This window comes from Pezoporus wallicus, unplaced genomic scaffold, assembly GCF_028554395.1.
Source record: "Pezoporus wallicus isolate ANWC-B61680 ecotype Strahan unplaced genomic scaffold, APGP_CSIRO_Pwel_v1 contig_8047, whole genome shotgun sequence".
NCBI lineage: Eukaryota > Metazoa > Chordata > Aves > Psittaciformes > Psittacidae > Pezoporus > Pezoporus wallicus.
In genome coordinates this window covers 1,116,414-1,137,526 of record NW_026639548.1, presented here as the reverse complement: position 1 = coordinate 1,137,526, position 21,113 = coordinate 1,116,414, and the positions used below count along the sequence as shown (strand labels likewise).

The 21,113-nt window shown below is 42.3% G+C and overlaps 1 protein-coding gene across 2 annotated transcripts; it reads left to right on the top strand.

Moving 5' to 3' along the window:
• Positions 1-1,000: 1,000 nt before the first annotated feature.
• On the top strand, positions 1,001-20,165 carry ANKLE2 (ankyrin repeat and LEM domain containing 2). 2 transcript variants are annotated; one of them, XM_057414836.1, is made up of 13 exons: positions 1,001-1,303; positions 5,231-5,716; positions 6,758-6,949; positions 8,211-8,404; positions 9,390-9,578; positions 9,866-9,988; positions 10,364-10,430; positions 11,077-11,258; positions 12,229-12,335; positions 13,202-13,395; positions 14,302-15,025; positions 15,613-15,744; positions 17,540-20,165. In XM_057414836.1, the coding sequence occupies exons 1-13, from the start codon at positions 1,057-1,059 to the stop codon at positions 17,775-17,777; spliced, it is 3,075 nt and encodes a 1,024-aa protein (XP_057270819.1). In that variant the 5' UTR covers positions 1,001-1,056; the 3' UTR covers positions 17,778-20,165. The 2 variants fall into 2 exon arrangements, with proteins under 2 accessions (XP_057270819.1, XP_057270818.1); XM_057414835.1 differs by lacking the exon at positions 12,229-12,335 and having other exon boundaries at positions 1,005-1,303; positions 13,281-13,395.
• The last annotated feature ends 948 nt before the right edge of the window (positions 20,166-21,113 follow it).

Genomic DNA, 21,113 nt, shown 5'->3' with positions numbered 1-21,113 from the left:
CTGCATTTGCCAACATGCACTTGAATGTACACAATGAAATGATGAAGAAATCGAGTCTACTAGCCAACTGCAGTGATGAAGAGAGACATGACTGTACCTTGTTTATACTATTAGCATGAGTTAAATGGATGTAGTCAGCTTCTTGAAGGCCTGCCATTTTGTCTTGCCATTTAAACCAGTACCTGGGCTACATCTTACTGTAGCTGTACCCATAAGGTAGGTATAATATCACTAACAGGCTGACTAGTTAGGTCTTTGGAGGGACTTGTTTTCCTTCTGTCCTTTCCTTCTTCATAGTTTTCCACCTCTGCCCCATGCTCCAAGCATACTGCAGCACGGTGAGGCTAACGGTTAGACACAGCTTTCCTTTTTCAACGGGATTTTCAACTTGGTTGTGTGTCCCCTCACACCAAGGCTCCTGGGGGCAGCAAGCTGCGTCCCTAGCAGAGGGAATGATGACCAAGTGTAGTCCTAGATCTTTGAGAACCGCCCCCCGCGCTGCGCGGCTCCATCCTGCGCGCTGCTGAACAACCAACGGTTCGGTGCCCGCACGCTCCTGGGGCTTCTCCTTCGCTGCCCTCGCCGCCGTAGAGCACCAGCCCCACAGCTGCTTCCCCCGCCCCTTACGGCCCCCGCCACCTGACATCCGGGACCGACCGCCGAGAAGAAAACGCGGCCGTTTTAACCGTAAGTCGTGAGGCGGCGGCCTCCCCAGCCGAGAGCTGCAGTGCCGCCCTAAGCCGCAGGGCCCGTGGCAGCCGGTGCGACGGCGGGGTCGTGGGCCGCCCGCTTCCCCCAGAGCAAGGCCCGCTCCTCCGCGGCGGGCGGCACTCAGCGCTGTGCGCAGGCCGCGGCTCCGGCAGAGGCGCCGCCTTCCCGTCAGGCCCCGCGGCACGGCGGGCAGCCGGAGCGCTGTCTGTCAGGCGGCGGGCAGGGCAGGCCCGCGTCTGGCGGGGCGGGGCGCGGCGCGGAGAGGCGGAAGCCGGGAGGCCGCTGAGGTACCGTCCCCGACGGGCTGCAGGCGGTGTCTGCGTGCGGCGGGGCGCGGGCCGGGGCATGGAGCGGTGGGTCGGGGCCGCCGCGGGCTGGGGCTCCCTGTGGGGAACCGGCTGGGGCCGCTGGCCGTGCTGGGAGTTCTTGGCCGCTTGCGCGGTCATCGGTGCCGTGGGCTGGCTGCTGCGGCTGCTGGAGAGGAGGCCGGGCGGCCGCAAGGCGCCGGCGGCGGCCATCTCCTCCGCGGTACCCCTCTCCTCCGCGGCGCCGCTCTCTGCGCGGAGCCGGCACTGCAGTGGGAGCCGCCCAGGTGAGAGACTCGAGGAGCGCGGCGGGGGGTGGCGCTGCCTCTCGCTCTGCGGGGAGCCGGCGGGGCCGCGGGCACCGCCCGGGCAGGCCTGCGGCAGCTCGGCCTCCGCGGGCCTTTCCCGCGGGCGGAGCTCAGGGCCCCCGACTGCAGGCGCTTCCCCGCTGCCCGCTCCCTCTGTCACGCTCCGATCCCGTCCGCGTCTCCGGCCGCCTCACGGCGACGGGGTCGCTGCCCGCACCGCCCTGCTCCCGGTTCCTGCTCTTGCGCCGTGCTCCCAAGCCCTCTCCCGCGCCGAGCTTGCCGTCCCTTGCTGGGGATAGAAATAGGTGTTCGTTTTTCGCTCCTGAGAGGTCGTCCGGACCGCCCCGTCTGCTGCTTGTCCTTCTGGTTGTGGCTTTCCCGTAGTTTATTCCAAGTTTGTTTTGCAGCTCTTCTGCCACGTAGCTCTTAACTGTTGGTTAATTTAGCAACAGGCAGCATAGACAAGTACCCGACTGCACAATCACAATTATTCTGCCGTGTGCAGATCCTTAGCAGTATAAATACAGCCAGGGAGAGGTTCTGTGTCTCCTGTAATTCCTCTCTCAAAAAGAAAAAGCCACCTTCTTTTCTTACATTGCTCGTTTGCTGCAGGATTTAATAAGTGGTGGAATAAAACAATATTGCCACCTTAAACGTCAGTCATTCATCCTCACTTGGGGAAATTTTTCTGGGGAAGCATTCTGCTGTTTCATACCTGATGGGAGTCAGACAAGGGGAATACATTTCTTACTCATTCTTCCAGATTTTTTTGGTTTGGAAGAAGGTTCGAACATACGGTTGTTGTTGCAGTAGTTATTAATAGCTGTAAAGCTACTAAAGGTAACTTGTGTGCTGAACTTGAAAAGGCAGCTGCATCAGTGCTGGCTGTACTCTGGATCATTTAAAGTTATGTGAAATGCATTCTAAGGTTTAAATAATCACCTTTTGCACTTGCAAATGATAAAAGCAATGACTGAAGAATTATCTTGGGCAGTTGCGTATTTCTGAGGTTGCAAGTCACGCTGTTTGTTTTGGACAGATCAGAATAGGTGATGTGGTTAAAAGCTTATTGAAGAGAACTCTTTGTGCTGACAGGAGATCTTAAACCAAAGATTGATTTCTTCACTGTTGGTCTGCTTTGTCATTTCCCTTGTTGATTTAGTTGTGCCTGAGTTGTAATGGGTGCATGAAATAAATGCTTTTTCATACCTAGAATACTTTCTTATATGGATGAGGAAGAAAACTGTAGGTGCTAAGTTCTGTCAAAACATAAGACACCAGAGAAATCATTCCTTCCTGACATTTACTTAACCATAAGCCAAGAAGAAAGATTATGCCTGTGCCTGTGTACCCCGTGTTCATGAATTACACATATGTGAGGGTCTGCTTTTCTACAGGTTGATTGTGCTGGTTCTGAGCCTTAAAAGTAGGAGGCATTATGTTATGCAGACTCTCTTTTAAGTGTTTGAGTTGTTTCTCCAGTAATTTTTCTGGCCTCTTGAGTTTTCATCTTTACTGTCTTTTTCCAGTTACACAGTCTCAAAACCCTTAGCATAGCAGTTGGCCTTAGGGTTACCTTTCATCTCTTGATTAAAGCATAATGGTACCACATTTATTTAAAAGAAAAGTAAATAGAGGATTAAGAACAAAAAATAAGTGAGAAGATCTTTCATATCTGTATTTACAGTGGGCAAGTAAGATGATTCTAACAGTGAGGTTGCTTGGAGGCTCAGGAATCATAAGGGAACTAGAATACTTTGGGGAGGTGTCTCAGCAGCAGCTGTGGCTCTTCCACAGTTGTTTGGTATTTTAGAGCTGAAATACTTTAATTTCCCATGGTTTCAGTGAGGTCCCAGTTAATATTTGTGAAGTGTTCAGTGACTGAGGAATGTTCTCTGACCACAAGGTATTAAAATTGGACATCCAGAAAAAAAAGAGAACTCCCAAAGGAGATGTTCCTCCAGGAAAACAACACTCAAGCTCACAGCACAGTCAAGTTGTAATGATATTTGAAAACCTGCCTGAAGGTTGGCATGAACATATTTTCTGTAGTATTTCATAGTATTAGTTTTGCAGTCAGATTCCAGTGAAGATTTTACTTGACTATATTGAGTATTGACTGAAAGTTACAAAAACTGCTCTGTGCCTTTGGGTTTGGTTTGGTTTGGTTTTTTTAATACCTGAAAAGTGTGGGGTTTTACTAGCTTTTACTAGCAAAATTGCCATGGCTGTCATTATTGGTTTCTTTTGTGATGCTCCTTTTGGCAATGCACATGAAAAAATAAAGGCGTTTGTACTGCAAGTCTGTGATCAAGGTGCAATTTTGGAATTACTTCTGAGTTTGTACGCTTTGACAGAACTAATAATTAACTTGGTAGGAGCCAGTATTTCGGGCGCTGCATCCCTGCTGTTTTAGGGTTCACCACCGTTCAAGCCTCACATTATTTTCACAGACAAAACGTTGCTGCCCCTTGGAGTGGATGTTCTGGTTCATGTTAAGGACTGCTTGTGCACCCTGTTCATAGAGCCAAAGAGCTCCCAAGTTGTGAGCATTTCTCATATTGCCATATGCATCCATAAATGCTCTTTTGAGGAGATTTAGCTTAAAATTACAGGTGATACTGACTTCATACCTGGGAGATCGCTTTGTCTCTAGTGGAGTAAGATTAGGAGTTGTATTACTCCAAATATAGCATGACTTAAAAATAGAAATAAGTCAAGTGGAAAAGCTGCAGATATGTGTTCCAGTAGTCTTAAATTTCATAAACTGAGGATGAAACCTGGAATTAAAAATAAAGTACTAAAAATGTCATTCACATCTCCAAACCAGTACAACCCATGAAATGGCTAGGCAGCAAAGGAAGGGCCATTTTAAGGGTGGAGTGAAAGTAAGCTGAAGGAATACAGCAGCCTAATCATTTCTGCCTGGAAGCTGTCCTTCCTAACTAGTGTACAGCCAAAAAAAAAGCCTTTGTGGAGATAGCAGATGCAGTATCTGATGAAACAACCTGAAAGCTTCCTGTGTTCCCGAGGTGCCCAAACCCTGTGTTTTTCAGTTGTGTTTTTCATAGCAAGAAATTTGTAATGGCATCATGTTGGTTTTAGTATCTTCTTGCTGACCATGCAGAAGCTGCATGTACATTATATTGAGGCAAGTGAGCTGGGGGATTTGTAATATCATATCAGATAGAAGATTTTCCTTTGGAAGTGGGCAAATTCTTCCAGCTCTTGCTCTTTGTTGGAGAGGGAAATCAGAAAAGGTCAGCACTTCTCGTTTCTTGGTTTTCTTCTCAAAACCAGGGCTGGGAAACAACATCTTGTGCAAATAGTTCCAGCCTTGCATCATGGCCAGAGGTAGAGAGCATGCAGAGGTTGCTGCATCATAACTTATGCTGTATACTTTTGTCAGCTAGAAATTCTTATGGAAATAATAGAAATGGAGTTGTGCTTTTAGCTGTGGGTACTGCCTAACCAGAATCTCTTACTGGGGCTCCCTACTTACCCTGTTCTTGTATTCCATGACACACAGATATTGTGTCTCCCTTGGCAGGAATCAAATGTTTCCCAGTCTGTCATAAATCGTATAAATATTCTGCCTTGAATTTTCACTCCAAAAGAAATTTGAAAAGAACAAACAAGAATAAAATGTATGCTGTAAATGCTCTTTCAAGTGGTTGTGAGAGAGGGAAGTAAACTCTTGGGGTAAGTCCAATAGCTTAAAAATGGTTTTAATGCGTTGAGATGGAAAATATTTTGTCTTCCCTGCAAATGCAATAATCTCTTCAGATCAGATAAATTGTTATGAGGCACTTTTATCCTTGGCTTTGATACAGCATTTAAATAGCAGGAAAAACAGTTGTGATGTCCTTTATAGTTCATCTCCTTTCTCTTTCACTTTTCCTATAGGTGAAGTAACAATGGATGCAATATTAGCCCGATTGAAGCAGCTCAGTGCTGATGAGCTTAGACAAGAAATAATAAGAGCAGGACTGAAATGTGGGCCCATTACCTCAACCACCAGGTTTATTTTTGAAAAGAAATTGGCTCAGGCATTGTTGGAGCAGCAAGGAGCTCAGGGGGAAAAAGGATCTGCTGTGTCAGGAGAGGCTGCTGGAAATGTCCCATCTGACAGCAGCCAGGCAGAAGCACAGAAGGCTTTGAAAACCACAGCAGTGAATCACAATGGCCATGGAAGTGTTCCTGAAGAGATGGACTTCGGGTACTGTGTAGGTCTGAACCCTCCAGAAGAAGATGTGATGCATGTGAATGGTTCAGCTCCAGCCTGTGGAGCAGGATGTGTTGATTCACAAATTAGTACTCAGACACCATCCAGAGATCCTCCGCTGTTCTACGGTGTTTGTCCTGTTTATGATGACATATTGGCAAGGAATGGTAAATATTAATTTATTTTATTTCCAATGATAACAATTTTACAATGATGTCTAAATCTTTTACTATGTTATGAATGATATAAACACCACTGTATTAATGCTTTAAGCATTACTTGAGTTATTTTTTGTTTCTGTAAGTAATATTTATTGGATCTTCTGAGGCACAGGAACAGTTATAAGACATCCCAGGCGTTCTGCTGTAATGGTTGGTACACATGACAGTCCTCTAGCTCAGATGAAGAAAGTAATTTCCTACTGCTGCTTTCATACCTATTCTATGCCTTTAATTCCTCTCAAGAATAAAAAGTAATCCTGCAAATAAACAAACCCATATTTATAGTGTCATCAGTTGAAGCTTAAATGATCTAACAGATTTCATATATTCCTTTCTATGTTAATGCCAAATGGCATCTAGAAACATCAGTCTTTCTTCACGTTTTATTGATAAATACTGCAATAAGGAATTGCTACATTACATAGTGGCAGGGTTACAGTAGAGCATAAAGGATTGTTTACTCTGAGACAATAGTATTCTTTCTCATAAACAGTATATTCAGAATTCTTAATTTGTACAAATTAATGTTAATGCAAAAGGAGAGGAGGAAGGATTTGCTTAATACCTAAGCTTCTGTCTAGAGGTCTTAAAGTTGTGACAGTGGGTCACTTACATAGATGATTTTTCTGAACAAGAGAACATGGAAGGCAGTGCAGGGTGAATAAGCTGTGAGTTTGCTTTTCAGTGTGGATGTGGGATACTTGCTTGTTGAAGCTAGCCCATCTGTTTTAAAAAAATGGTCAGATACGGACTGATACGAACAGCCAAACACTGTCCATGTGTTACCTGGTCTTAGCTGGAGTGTGTGAAATTCTTGTACTTGGTTTCCAAGAGACAAAAATTAAAAGGACTTTTGATTCTTATGCCACATTTGCTGGAGATAACAATTCGAGACCGAAGCCGGGAGGGTAGTCTGAGAATGTTGAAATCTGTTTCTAGGAACAAATCTGAGATTATTGAAATAACTTTGATTGTACTTTATTGCAGAGAGAATACATGTTTATGAAGATAAAAAGGAAGCTCTTCAAGCTGTTAAGATGATTAAGGGTTCCCGTTTTAAAGCTTTTTCAAACAGAGAGGATGCTGAGAAATTTGCTAAGGGAATCTGTGATTATTTCCCATCTCCAAGCAAGTCCTCTTCATGTCTGTCTCCAGTGAAAATGGGATCATTTAACAGAGGTAAGTGAGGCTGTTTGTCTGTGAACAGTAGATGCAATACAGAGTCTGTTTTTTTTTTAAGAGAAGAAGGAACAACTTAGTACCCAATATACTAATAATAGAAGAAAATTCAAAGGGTGATGCATCTTAATAAATTGAAATCCCTTTAGAGTGGTGGTATTTAAGATGAGCTGTACAAATGTTAGCTCACAAGTCCAGAGCTTGCTCATTAAATAAAGTTACTGTCTGACAACCCCTGTTTTCATGTTTTGGGGTTGTTTTTTTTTTTTCAGTGAAATAAGTTAGAAACAAGCAATAAAAAGCATATTTTAGTTTTTAAATCAGAATCTGGTTTTAGTTCTGTATAAAGTGATGCTGTCACTGGAGAAGTCATCCTTAAAGTTACCTGATGCTTTCCAAGAGCGGAGCACCAAAGTTTATGTGCAGAAATAAAAAAAGCAGCAGAGTATGTTGGAAGCTTGTCATTCCTTTTCTGAAGGACTGCCATGGAAGTAGAGCAAAGCCCAAGAATCAATGGAAAGACTGCTTTTCGAGTTTAAAAGCATAAGGTTTAAAAAGCTTTAAAAGCTGTGTGGTTTCTATGGCTTGTTATGATGAAGTAAACTGGTTACTTTTAAAAGCAGTTGTCATTGTTTTGGTTTGCATGGATTTTACACTAAAAAATCTTGCTCCTCTTCTAAAGCTGACATGTCAGTAATGGCCTGTATAGATACGTTGCTTAATAGTCTGTGGTTATATTTGGTAGGTTTTGATTTTACTCATGGACATCAGGATTTTCAGGTTTAGTGAGACGCTAATAAAAGTGCTTAGTACATTAAAACTACTTTATTTTTGAGTAACTTTGTAAGTCCAGAAGTAAAACGGTGATCTTACTTCCCAGTGTACCTGGTAGTGAGATTGAAAGCACTCAGTAGCTGCAGCACTGCAAAAATAATTTTTGCCATTCAAAACATTCTTATTTCTTGTTGAATTTTGATTGGGAATTGTAATTGGTGACATTTATGAGTCCTTGTTAAAATCTGAGACAGTTTTACAGGATGATTGTCATGTTCTGCCTCCCTCCCTATTACTAACTACTAGTATTTTTGAGTGTCTTGTCATTGACCGCAGTTTTTTTACTCCTGTACATTAAACTCCTGTCCATTAAGGATGCAAAGTTAATACATATTGTGGATCAAAACCTTGGTTTTGTGGCCTGGTTATGAAAATAGCCATCACTGAAAAGAAGGTATCTAGAAACATATTACTTGTGTTTTGATAGATGGCTTATGCTCTCCTGAGACTGAAACTGTTAATAAGGAGAGAGCCAACAGCTACAAAAGTCCCCGTACTCAAGATCTTACTGCTAAACTTCGGACAGCTGTTGAGAAAGGAGATACAGCAACATTTTCAGATCTTATTTGGAGTAACCCTCGCTACCTGATTGGGTCAGGAGACAATCCTACAGTTGTACAGGTAAAAAACTAAAGTCAAAAAATGCAGGTTGTGGTTCAGTGATTTAGCCCTGAGGCTGACAAGCAGAACTGGAAGGAATATTGTTTCCTATTCTTCCTTAAAGATGCCTTATGCAAAGTTTCTTGGTGCTTGTTGATAATAGCTGGAAGCTGAGAGAAACATGGCAGTTGTCTGTCTTGTGTATGTCCCCCATCACAACTGGGAGTTCGCTTTGCTCCAGAAGAGCTGCAGTAAAGTAAGTGAGTGTGCAGTTCCTCAGGGGAAGAACAGTTTTATTCAATAGAGAAAGAACAGTCTTGTCTTCATGTAGTATTGATCTTCTCTGAACAATTCCAGTCTTTTTGAAATAGAATGATTTTAAGGAGCAGGTGGTTCATAGGCTGTAACCAGGTGTTTGTACAGCACTGCTTACTTTGCACCGCCATCAGATTTCAAACCATGCTCTGCATCTAAAATCTATGTACAAGGTGCCATTTAGCAAACACTGACAGTCTTACTTTAACAAATGACTTCTATCAGACCAGCTTTGTGAAGCTGTTGAACTTTTGTATGTAATAGATTACAGCAGACTGAATTTTAGGTATATACATACATGGCCCCCATTTTCCTGCTCTTCTTACACACTGAACTTCCTATCTCTTTTTATTATTTGATCTCTTGATATACCTCCTTTGCCACATTTTTGCCTAGATTTAAAGAACTACTGTATTCTTATGCTACAGCTAAGTACAAGAATATTGTTTTTAATTGTAAGAATAATGTGGGTATAAAGATGCGTAAGTGTTTATCGTGTCATTTACTGCAGTTCTGTATGTTTATGTACTGGTTTTTAATCTTCTCCTAATAAAATATAAAGAAACAAAAATCTAACTATAACACTGTGGGAAGTCTTCGTATTTCCACTGTTAAATCAGGTACATGTATGGGCATAAGAAAGCTGTTTAGATCTCAATTCATTCTGATGTTTGGTTGGTTTATTTTTCAGGAAGGGTGTCGATACAATGTCATGCACGTTGCTGCCAAGGAGAACCAAGCTGGTATCTGCCAGTTATTACTGGACACTTTGGAAAATCCTGAATTTATGAGGCTTATGTATCCAGATGATAATGATGTCATGCTGAAGAATCGCATCCAGTATATTGTTGATCTTTACCTTAATACACCAGATAAAGTGGTACGGTTGGAATGTTTGACAGTTTCTTATTATTACGGAAACAACTGGAAGGTGTTAAGGATGTGTAAGGGATAAAATAGAAGGGGACACTTCTAGCAAAATGAGCTATTAATGAGTTTTACGTGTCTTAATAATCATTAATCTATAGTGTGGTGGGAAAAGATGTATTAAGAGCCCTGATAATAAACGTCATGACATTTATATGCTTATCTAGTCTCAAAGTAAAATATGTAGGATTGACTTTATCATGTTTACAGATGCATGTGAATTTTCCCCTTTCACTGCAGGGATTTGATACTCCATTGCATTTTGCCTGCAAGTTTGGGAATTTGGATGTTGTAAATGTGCTTACCTCACACCCAGCTATTGTGAAAAATCCAAGGAACAAATACGATCAAACTCCAGCGGAAGTGAGTCTCTCCTTGTCCACAAAAAGCCAAAGATGTTATGCCTGATCAATATTACTCAAGTTCAGACATTTGCTAACTCCTGTAGATAGAGGCTTCTTGTAAGATACTGGTGTCATGATTAGAGTGTAAATCTTTGGAACATTAAAAGTAGTGTATGTTGGTTGTATCTTGGGTGAAGTTCGAGGTTTTATGATTCACTGCCTTTTCTTTGCAGTATCCATTTTATGGATGTGGCTGTATTTAGTGGTTTGTTCTATTATGGATTAGAAGTCCTGGATGGGTAGAGGCCATGTGACTGTTCAAAAAGAACATGCATTTCAGTTATTTTGAGATTGATGTCTTCTGCTTTACTAACAACAAAAATTATATTAACAGGTAGTTTGTGAAAGAAGCAAGAATAAATCTGCGGAATTGAAAGAAAAATTAAGAGAGTACTTGAAAGGTCTGTATGCAGGGTTTTATACTGTATCAAGCGTGTGTTCTGGCTCTTTGCTTTCTGTAGCATTCGTGCTCATAAATGGTGGTAGTGTACAGTGCTGTGAACACCAAAGAGAAACTGACAAGGAACAGAAATCTTTTTGTCTTTCAGACTGCATGGGCAGCACTCTTGCTGTATGGATCACAAGGTTATCTTCAGAGTTCTGTGATGTAGGCATGGCCCTTCTTTTATTCAGCAAGCCTGAAGCAGAAAGTTTAATCTAAAAACAAACAAAAGGCCTTTGCAGAGCAAGAGATTTGTGTCGTGTTGGGAACTCGTGTAATTTCATTGACATAGAACTTTTCATTGTTTAGTCACATGTGGGTTTTGGCATTTGCAAAAGGAGGGTGTGAAATTCAGTGAAGATCCTTAGGGAAGGGAGACATGCATCAATGCAGGTGTTGCTGTATTTGAGAGAGAAGGGAGACTGTACTAAAATACAATCTGTAAGCAGGCAATAAGTGTTGAGACAGGGATCTTGAATTACAAGTAGTTTTGCTAATGCAGTCAGTTCAGATGGTTACATATATGGTGTATTGATACTCTAGGAAGAAGCAGCAGACTGATGTACCACAGACTTCTTGAGAGAGCTTTGTATTGTTTATTTTAGGCCAATACTATGTACCGCTCCTGAGAGCAGATGACAATTCCTCAGCTCCTGTAATTGGTGCTCCTTGGTCACCTGATCAGATAGATGACAGCCCCCAGAGAACTTTACCTAAATACGTGGGCAGCCCCAAAGATCCAGTGTTGTCCATTAGAGCTTATGCAGGCCCCATGAGTCCCTCTAAGGTAAGGAGAGAACTTCCTATGACTCTAATGCCTATTTTTTAACCTTTTTATTCATAAGGAATCAAGTAGTAGGTGTTGGGGTAGTTTTTGAGAAGTATTCCTCGTATAGTAAGAAAGCAAAACCTTTCATTTTCAGGAGGGATACTTTGATACCAGTTAAGTATATTACAGGTATTTCTTAGAGTCATTTGTTTAATGTGAACATGCTGGAAGTATGACAGCTTTAGAAAGGGTAAATAAATACAACTGAGGACTTGGTTCGATGCTTGAGTTCTTCAGGATGGAGTTTTATCAAAATACTTAATGCTTTTTCTTCTAAATATGCTGTTGGTCAATTTTCTGCTCACCTGACAGAAACATAAATTCATTTTATGCTATGAAAAAATACGCCTGGGGTATAAACAGGTTTTGATTGCTGATAGATACTTCTCGTGTATGAACGTAAATCTTGGTTGTTGATGACTTTTGCCATAGTTTGTTAGTTTACAAAAATCTGAAACTTTATTCACTACAGGAGTTAAAATTCAAACTTCAAAGTAGGCAACAAGAATATACTCCTAATAATTATAATGTGTCTGTGGAGTTAGATATATCCACATGAAAATATCAACTTCGCATGCTAGAAACTCCATTATAGTGACATGGCAAAATAAGGCATTCTGTTTTGTGCTGCACACAAATTAAAACCAGGCAGACTTGGTATCTGTGCAGTTCACTTTAAGATGGTTGTACATTATGATCTTTACTACTTTAATAAGCAGCGATGAGATCAAAGTAGCCAGTCGCTTTAGGTCCAGTGTGAGGCTCTTCATAACCAGAGCTGAGCAATACTTATGGTAGAACTTGAGTTGTTTACACGTAGAGGGCAAACAGCTAAAGGCCTTCTAAAGCTAAGGGTAGGCATTTGCCCAGCACTGAGGTAGCTTCATGTCCTGGGGGTAGGATTTATAATGATTTCTGTTTTTTAAAGGCTGAAGAATTTCGCAGGCTTTGGAAGAATCCGCCTCGAGAAAGAGCTGGCTTCTTCCACAATGTCAGGAAATCTGATCTGGAGAGAGGTGTTGAAAGAGTTGGAAGGTATCTAAGAGAATATCAGTATGAAAAATTAGCAATAGAGCAATTAAAAGCAGAAAACTTGTGCTGAGAGTACAGTTTGTTACTGAACAATATCTTGGGACAAAAGGGACTGGCAGAAATACTGTGTGAAGTATAGGCTGCTTGGATTTTTACTGTATTCTTGTGTAAATAATATTGCTAAAAACGAGACCTGGCTTGCTTAGCTTTCAAAGAAAGATTTTAACTATCACTGAGGTTATCTATAGAATGCTTTTCTCAAACATTTACTTGCCTAATTTATGAGAAGATCTACAGTTAGGCTTAGCCTACATCAGTAAAATGGAGGGACTGTTAAAAAGATAGCAGGGTGAAAAGACCCTGATGCAAATGTGCTGCGTTATAAAAGCTGTGTGTTGTGGTGTGCGTTCTTGCTGGTAAAATACCTGTATCAGTAATGTATGGAAAAAATACACTGTGGTGAAAGCTAGTCAGGTTTCTGCCTTTACAATAACCCCTCACTTCCTCCTGGCTCCCTTTAGTCCCAAATAGAAAAGGCTATTGAATGCAGTATCATTCAGATGATGCTTGCATCAGTGGGGATTCATCTCCATCTGAAGTCTACATAAAGTTGGCATAAAAATAGCAATATTTATGGTGCTGTCAGAGTAGTGTGGTTACATTTGGAAGCGGTTACAGTAGAAAAATGAGATGATGCTGTGTTTGCCGAGGATGTGTGTGTCTGTTGCAGACTGTTGATTGTAGCAGAACTGTGTTGCCTCGTTGCGCGTTTGTACTCCTGTTAATAGCTGATAACGTGTTCGGAAAAGTTATTGTCAAACTGCTATTTATGTCTTCACAAACGATTCGTTTTATTTTATTTATTGCAGGGAGTTAGCTCATGAGCTGGGGTTCCCGTGGGTTGAATACTGGGAATTTCTGGGCTGTTTTGTTGATCTGTCTTCCCAGGAGGGGTTGAGAAAATTAGAAGAGTACCTGAGTCATCGGGAAATGAGCGAAAAGGCTCAGCAGGGAACAGGGGAAAATGAAACCTGCAATAGATACAAAACTCCACTCCCTTCTGGTAAGAAAAGGGCAAATGCTACAAACAACAGTTTGTACCTAGGGAGGAGAGGGAGAGAAAAGCTTGGTGCCCAGGGGAAGTAGTATTCACCTGTTGTGGTTGCTATTATTAATCTGTTATGCAAACAGTCTGATTACAGCATTGACAAAGTAGCTACCAGCACTGTGAGCGTATGAAAATTGGAGCAGACCTCATTAGATATTCCTTATCTGTCCTGTGAAGTACTTCTATTTGATTGTAGCTCCCAAATGAAATTCCTGTAAGAAAACCTTTCTCTTCAGTGTGTTTTTACTCAGAGCATTTGGGAATTTATCTTGGGGTACAGAGGTTTATAATCTACAGATACAGAATAAATAACTTTTTAAAATAAAAGGATAATTCTTTACAGTTCGGGGTGAAAGACAAAGTGAGCAACCTGGGAAAGCTTTTGTATGTTCTTAGATCACTGTTTGCCATGTGTTCATGAGAAGAGAACACTGGTCCGAAATCTTTGTGCTGCCTTCTCCTCTCCTGGGGGATTACAGATTCAAAGGTGCTCTGGTATTGGGATACACCTGGCCTGACACCCTGAAGGACAGTTGATGGACTAGTCATAAGCCTTTGTGCTTTGGAAGAGATGAAAACTTAATATTTTCCTACCCTATTCTGCTTTATCCTGACTTTATCCTTTGTTACTGGTTAATACTGAAGTAGGGAGTGTAGGAAATACAGCTCTCAAGTGACTGGGAGATAAAAGGTTATTTGCAAAAAAGATTCAGCCATAATGTTGTCATTTTACATTTGTAGCACAGTTCATGCTGCTGCATAAATACAAGTAGAAAGGGCTTCAATCATTAGAATAAGGCATAAAGATTGCGGTCTGTTTAAAGCCTTTTTATGTGTTGCTCTTATTACAATTGTATGCAGGCAGGAGTAAAAAGTGCTGCAATTCTGTTTCTGTTGGAGCATTTCTGGATGATGATGATGATGATGACATGAGCTTAGAAGAAATTAAAAACAGGCAAAATGCAGCACGGAATATCAGCCAGCCTCTCATGTCCAAAGAACCCAGCATTGACGCCATCGGAGATGCCGAGTGTGACATCTTGTCCATGGGGCGTACAGTAAACATCATAGAAACATCAGTTCACCCCAGGCACTACGAAAACGCAGCTTCTTCCAGCAAAAATGGATTTTGTAATCCTGTGTCCAGTGAAAGGATCATCAGTGACAGAAAGCATTTGCATGACGGAGAAGAATGCCTCGTAGCGCCTGTTTGCGATTTGATGTCAGAATTTGAAAGCCTGTCATTCCAAGAACAAAGGGTTCCCAGAGAATCAAATAAAATCACTGCAAAAACTCAGAATGAGAGAATTCTGGCTGAAGGAACAAGTCAGATGAGAATATCCAACGACTATCTGGATAAGGCCTGCCATGCGGTTTCACTGGCAAGTTCTTCTGAGCCAAGTGTTGCAGGCAAACCTGGAGAGACCAAGTTAAGGACAGAACACAGAATACCACTAGAAAAGGACAGACAGTCCAGGGAATCTGGAATTCAGGCTAACGAGGCACAACGTCAAGAACTTTCTTCCCAGAAATTTCTCTCAAAGACTTCACCCGCAAATGACAATTCTAAGATATTCCTGTTTGGGTAAGAATTGTCTTTTATAACACTTACTTGCCCTTTGGTTATTATGTGTTTAGGGTTTCTATGTATGCAAAACAAGATGCTTTTTGTAATACCACTGACAGCCAGGCTGAGGTGATGTGATACTTAGCAACAGTAGCTGCAGTCAGCCTTGAATGATCTTGAAGTGTTTCAATGCCAGTACAGAGCCATGAGGTTCCCTTGCAACTGGAATACTGTATCTAAAACAGGAGGGAAGAGAAGTCTTTGCTTCCAAGTCAGTTTCGGTTAACTTTGCTCTTTACCATTCATCTGGCAAACTTGTGACTTGAGGATGAGCCTGACTGGGATTACCAGAGCATTTACTCATCTCTTGGGATGTCCTCAGATTAAATTTTCAAGTTTTATTTTATGGGACTACTGTGTAATAATGGACACTCAATTGGGGGGGGGGGGGGGGGGGCTGTTGGAAAATTCACAGAGCATCTGCTTATAAGAGAGCATGCGTGATTTGTCTGCTTATATCAAAAAGAAATGTTTTGGGATTGGGGTGTTTCATTGCCAGAACAAATACACGGTTCCCTTTTCACCCAGTTCTGTTTATATTCCAGGGAGCAGCCCTCGAAGCTGGACAGTGATGTCTTAGCAGCGATAGAAGGAGTAGAGGTTGATCCACAGAAATACCCAACAGTCTACAAATGGAAACATGCGGTGCAGTCGTACTCTTCATCTGACAGGCAAAGGTATTTCTGATGACTTTAAGGTTTTTAGCAGAACAGCTGGAATTTCAAAGCTATTTTATATGTATATATTTTGTTAGCTTGTTGCTCACAAAAATGTGGTTTAAAATACTCGACTATACTTACTGTTAGTGTGTTTCTGAAAGTAATCTCCAAGCCTTTTTGGCTGGTGTCTGTTAATAAGAGATGTTTATTTGGTGCTGCAGTCAAATTCCTTCCACTACCCTGCGCTTCCAGATAGCTTCATCACACCTATACAGACAAATCAATTGTGTTTGCTGATTTATTACTTAATACTTGGGTCCTTCATTGGTCTCAATGGTAGTTGTAATGTCAGTTGGTAATTCACCCGTTGTGGATGCAGGGCAAGAGGATTGTGTTGCCCTGAAGCACTCAGGGTGTGCAGAGCAATGTTAATATCTGCAGGCATCTTTCTATTAGCTTTTGTTTTTACCTCTACTTACCCTCTGCTACCCCAGTCCAAAGGAATTGTTAGTGTGAACAATGGTGCGTGTTAAGCTTTTGTAAAGCTTGTCATGTTTTGCTACACAAAGAGAAGCATTTGTTGGGACACCTGAAGACTTTCTACAGCTCATATGTTTTATTTTGAATGCTGTTGCTTTTGGGGACTCACCCAAAGGGACAATTTTTGTATAGGTAACTTCTTTTGGTAATTGCAGTAACGTTTATTTCTACTGTGACAGACATTGGTTGATGCGGTGTCCTGGGACCACTTCTCAAAGGCAAATTCTCATCTCCCAATTTTTGTGAGTCTTTTTTGGAAAAGAAATAGGCTAATTGTCAGGCTTTTTTTCATTCCCATTCTATTGGCTGAAAGGTCCAGGGTGTTCTTCTAAAGATCTAAAATTGAACATGAGGTTTTTAGATGTAATCACTGTTCTACTGCGTAAGTGAAAATGATTACTGTAATTATTTGACAGTGTCATGGATTGCTCCGCCACTGCAAAAAAGCAGCGCAGTGGCACGCTGGCTCACTTTCTGTTTAGGTGTGTAGGATTTTGCCTGCAAAAATCAGACCAAAGCAGTAGGTGTGTCAGAAGAAAACTGCTTTCAAAAGGTGTGAAGTACGCCCTGGGCAGGCCTCGCTCTTCTTCCAGCACTGGGGGTGGGTGGGTTGAGGTTTATTTAATTTAAAAACCCCCTTTAAAATAGCTTATCCCATGTTTCTGTAGCAGCTCAGCTGAAGAAATAGTCTCGCATAGGAAGCACAGCTGCTAGGAACAGCCAACCTTTTGGTCATTCTGCCTAGCTGAAGAAAAGATTTAGAGGAAAAGGAATGGTTTTTAAAGAGAAGGGGTTTCAGTTTAACAAAGGAAATACTTTGCTTTCAGTGCAATTGTAGATGCTAGTGCTGAGTTAAGAAAATATCTGACCCTTGCTATATATAAAAGTGGTGTGACTGCTGTGGCACCGAAACACAGATTGTTTTTGGAGAGGTGATGGGGAAATCACACTCAACCCCAACAGCCTCTGCAGCACCTACTGAGGTCAGGTTGGCTTTGACCTGGGTGCCCTCTTCTTAAGGGGGCATTGGGCTAGAGCTGCCCACGTGCTCCACGGGCACCATCTTTTGGTGCAGATGACCTCTTACTGATGAGACAACATGTCCACACGTAATTATAGTGCTGGCGCTGTTTCTTCTCCGACCTGTCTGACCAGTTACGATTTGTTTCTGCTGGTGCCTTATTTCTAGGCTCTACAAGTGATGCTGAGTAAAGAAACATGCTGCTCTCCTTAATGCAGTTTTCTCAACAAAATGACTTCTTGTTTCTTTCAGTTGGCCGAGTCCAGCACTGAAGGCAAGGTTCAAGTCCCAAACTGTCACTGCTGGCCTTCCAGGTGCTTTTGTGTATCCCAATTCAGGAAGAAATAGTCCTGTGACAGGAAGTCCAGGAAAACACAGCAACGCGGCCTCATTCTCTCCAGATCCCAGGAGTCCCGGGCGCTACAGTCCGGCTTGTGTCAACCATGCTCTGCTGAAGCTGCGTTACTTTTCAGAGCCTCCTGCCCACTAAAACACGACTCATCTTCTGGGACTTCAGTTGTATTTTCTTTGTTAGAGTGGAGGAAATACTACAATGTTACTAAAGTGACATGAGGTTTGTACTTGGCTATTTATTTTTCCTCAATTGAGGACAACTGTATGTTAAAAAAAAAAAGAAGAATCTATGTCTTTATGCCATATAGGAGATAGATTACTGGTGATGCGCGAGTAGTGACAGTGCAGTTGTCCAGTAGCTGTGAATTAACCCTTGTTGCCAGTGAAGCAGTGCCCAAACCTTCACCTAGAAATGAACCCATCAGTCCTCAGCTGCAGAGCTGCTGCAGGGCTGAACTGGTAGAGGCACAGCCCCAGTGAACACACATCGCAGGAGAGCAGAGTGAGGGCAAGAAGTAAAACGTTCTTCCACTTGCAGGGGGATGCTCAAAGAGAAGAGCCTAAAGCAAAGCCTGAGTAAAGAAATGACAACGTTCCAGCGCTGAGCAGGGACGTGAAACCCTGTGCAAGAGCAGGCAGTGAGTGTTCACAGCCAGGGGTTTGGTCTAGACAGTTGGACACACACACACACACACACACACACACACGTGTATAGATGGTGTAGCTATGCACAACTTTATGCAGAAAAGTCTTTGCTTGTTCTGAAGCTGTTAAAACCACCATGATACGCCGAGTGCTTTGTCAGCAGGGCACTAGGGATCACTGGTATGCCTTTACATCTTAGCTTGGAGAATAGAAAAATAAATAAAGATTAGCTGTTTTTTTTCCCACAGAAGCTTCTAACATTAGCAGATTTTGATAGCTGTTACACAAAAGCACATCAGCAATAATTACAGCAAATTTACCAGCAAGACACCGTAATGGTCTAGTTTGTCCTCTCTTGGGGTGATGGCCAGTGGCCCATAACTTACTTCCCAGCTGTAAAGAGAAATAGGAATAAGGACTAAAAATATTTTTATTGAAATCTAAGCTTTTAGGATGTCTCTGGGCTTGCTGTGATCAGTTTTTGTTACAGCAGTCAATAATTCCATTCTTTAGCCTTCTGTCAGACTTCTTGCGACAGTGCGGTGCCAAGACTGACAAATGCTTTTTGAAACTGAAGACAATATCCATTATCATCAGGCTTAATGGTTGTACGGTTGCTTGAAACAGAAAGCTCTAGGTGTTGACAGCTCAAGGTAAAGAAAAAAAGAAACCCTATCATTACAGTTTAAATCTGATCAGAAAATTGAAGTCTGCAAAGGCAGTGCTGGTAAAAAGGGAAGGGCTTGGAGTCACTGGTGCCACACGGTAAGTGATGGGAGGCCTTGGGTGGCTGTAAGCCAAGGGTAGCCTTGAAGAGACAGAATGGGGCAGCACAGAGGGGCTGAGCCCCAACCACCCCAAGGCTGAGGCTGGACATGAGGATGTGAGTCTGGAGCTCAGGCAGTGCGATGCTGGTGCAAACGCTGCCGCATGGACACAAGGGCACACCCAGCAGGAGGGTCCTGATTTGGTACAGACCTAAAGAACTGCACTTAACACTCCTGCAAGCTTAATAGTGCCTTTTGTAACATATTTTTTTAATTATACTTTTGTTCTTTTAGAAGTTAAATAAAAAAAAAAAGTGGCATCCACTTGCTATGGGCACATAAAATAAGATTTTCTTCTGGGCTTTGTGAACAGAACATGTTTTAATGTCTCAGTTGGATTATTTGGTGCGACAGCTCTCCAATGGGGGGAGAGCATTCCTCTTAGAAATTATTCTTTAAAAGATTTTTTAAAAGCTCTTTATAATGGGTCAAGCCTATTTCCAATGAGCTGGGCATTAGAAAGAGCTACTTGACACAGCTGCCTGTTGGTCAGCGAGATGCCCAACATGGAACTAGGGTGGGAGGGGTGTGTGGGATGTCGTTCTTTAAGAGACGTTTTAAAACCCCACAGCCATATGCTGCTGCACTACCAGGGACATTAACTGACTCCTTCCCCAGGGTTCTTTTCAGTCTGGTTTCTCGCCGCAGTAGGCTCTGCAGTCACATACTTCTACAGGTCACAGATAACTTCTGTAGGTCACAAATTCCTACTGCTTTGGGGAATTTTGTTTTTAATAATTTAATGGAAATGTTTTTGTTATTCTGGAGAAATGAGGCAATTGCCTGATGCCCTGCTAAAGCCAAATTCCTGGAGTGAGGGGCCACAGCTGCTGTCATCCACCCTGCCCCTTCTCCAGCCATTGCCCTTTTGACAAGCTGGTTGCAGAGAGGGATATGAACACTTGTACTTCTCCCCTTTTACCTGTATTATGTTTTGATTTTTGTACTATTTAAATGTATATTACTGGTATGTACATGTAGGCAGACACCACCCCCTCCCACCTTTCACTTTGTAATTCTGTTCTCGTTTGGTCAAGAGAGTATTTTTTTTACCTGTCTTACTAATGTGCATTAGTCCAGTTGTACTGCATCTTCTGAGGTCATTTTTCTAACATCTCTTTCAGCTATTAAAATAAATAAATAGCCATCTATGTAGCAATTTGCTTTTTCATGATTGTGCTCTTCCACGCTGAGCCTGGGGGGACACTTTAAATCAGATTAGTAGTGCTCAAGTTGTGTTTTCTTGGCCAAAAGTTCACTGGAAAAGGTGTAAAAGCTTAGTTGTGGGTTTTGGTTTTTAATGAGCCAAGCGTCATATTAAAAAGTTACCCCACTTTCTGTTAGGAAATAGACAAGTAGCTAACATCCATTATGCTGTGTTTAGTGTGGGACGCAGTGCAAGCAGCTGGGCTGATACAGAGGCAGTCATTACTTGCACAACTACATGCGTTGTTAGGGTGTGTGCACAGCAGCACAGGATCATGCCACTGAAAACTCAAGTAGTCTTAAACTGTTTTAAGAGACAGGAAGTCGGAATACTGTGAAAATTATGTTAATTTTACATTTCATACTTCCCTCTCCCCCTGCCTTTAAGTGCAGCTGAAGATACTGACTTCCATACCTGTGCAGTGAGGTGGTGGGTGGCCTCTGGCTGTCCGCAGGAACCTGTTACTGGGGTGTAGAAGGGCAGGTGTGGGAAGGGCTGTGTACACACACAAATAAAACTGCACAGCATATTCCACTTACTTGCTCGTGTCACTGCTCCTGTTCACCCAGTGGCAAGGGACACAGCCCTGTCACTCCCAAGGTGCCGACATCCAAAGGGCTATGCCAGCTATGCAGCCCCCTCTGTGAATGGTAGTGGTTGCACATGTGCTTCCGGGGGTGATGATCATTACCTCTAACAGAGAGGTAATGAGACAGAGCTAAGCTACATTTCAGCTATTTGGAGTTAAAAGGACAAAGCTGGTAATTAATGTTGTTTCCCCCAGGCAATGTGG

Bases quoted from the DNA above. Each gene is read 5' to 3' on its own strand.
- ANKLE2 (XM_057414836.1), top strand. From the start codon at position 1,057: ATGGAGCGGTGGGTCGGGGCCGCCGCGGGCTGGGGCTCCCTGTGGGGA. The intron at 5,717-6,757 runs GTAAATATTAAT...ACTTTATTGCAG, and splicing joins TGACATATTGGCAAGGAATG to AGAGAATACATGTTTATGAA. The intron at 13,396-14,301 runs GTAAGAAAAGGG...AATTGTATGCAG, and splicing joins CAAAACTCCACTCCCTTCTG to GCAGGAGTAAAAAGTGCTGC.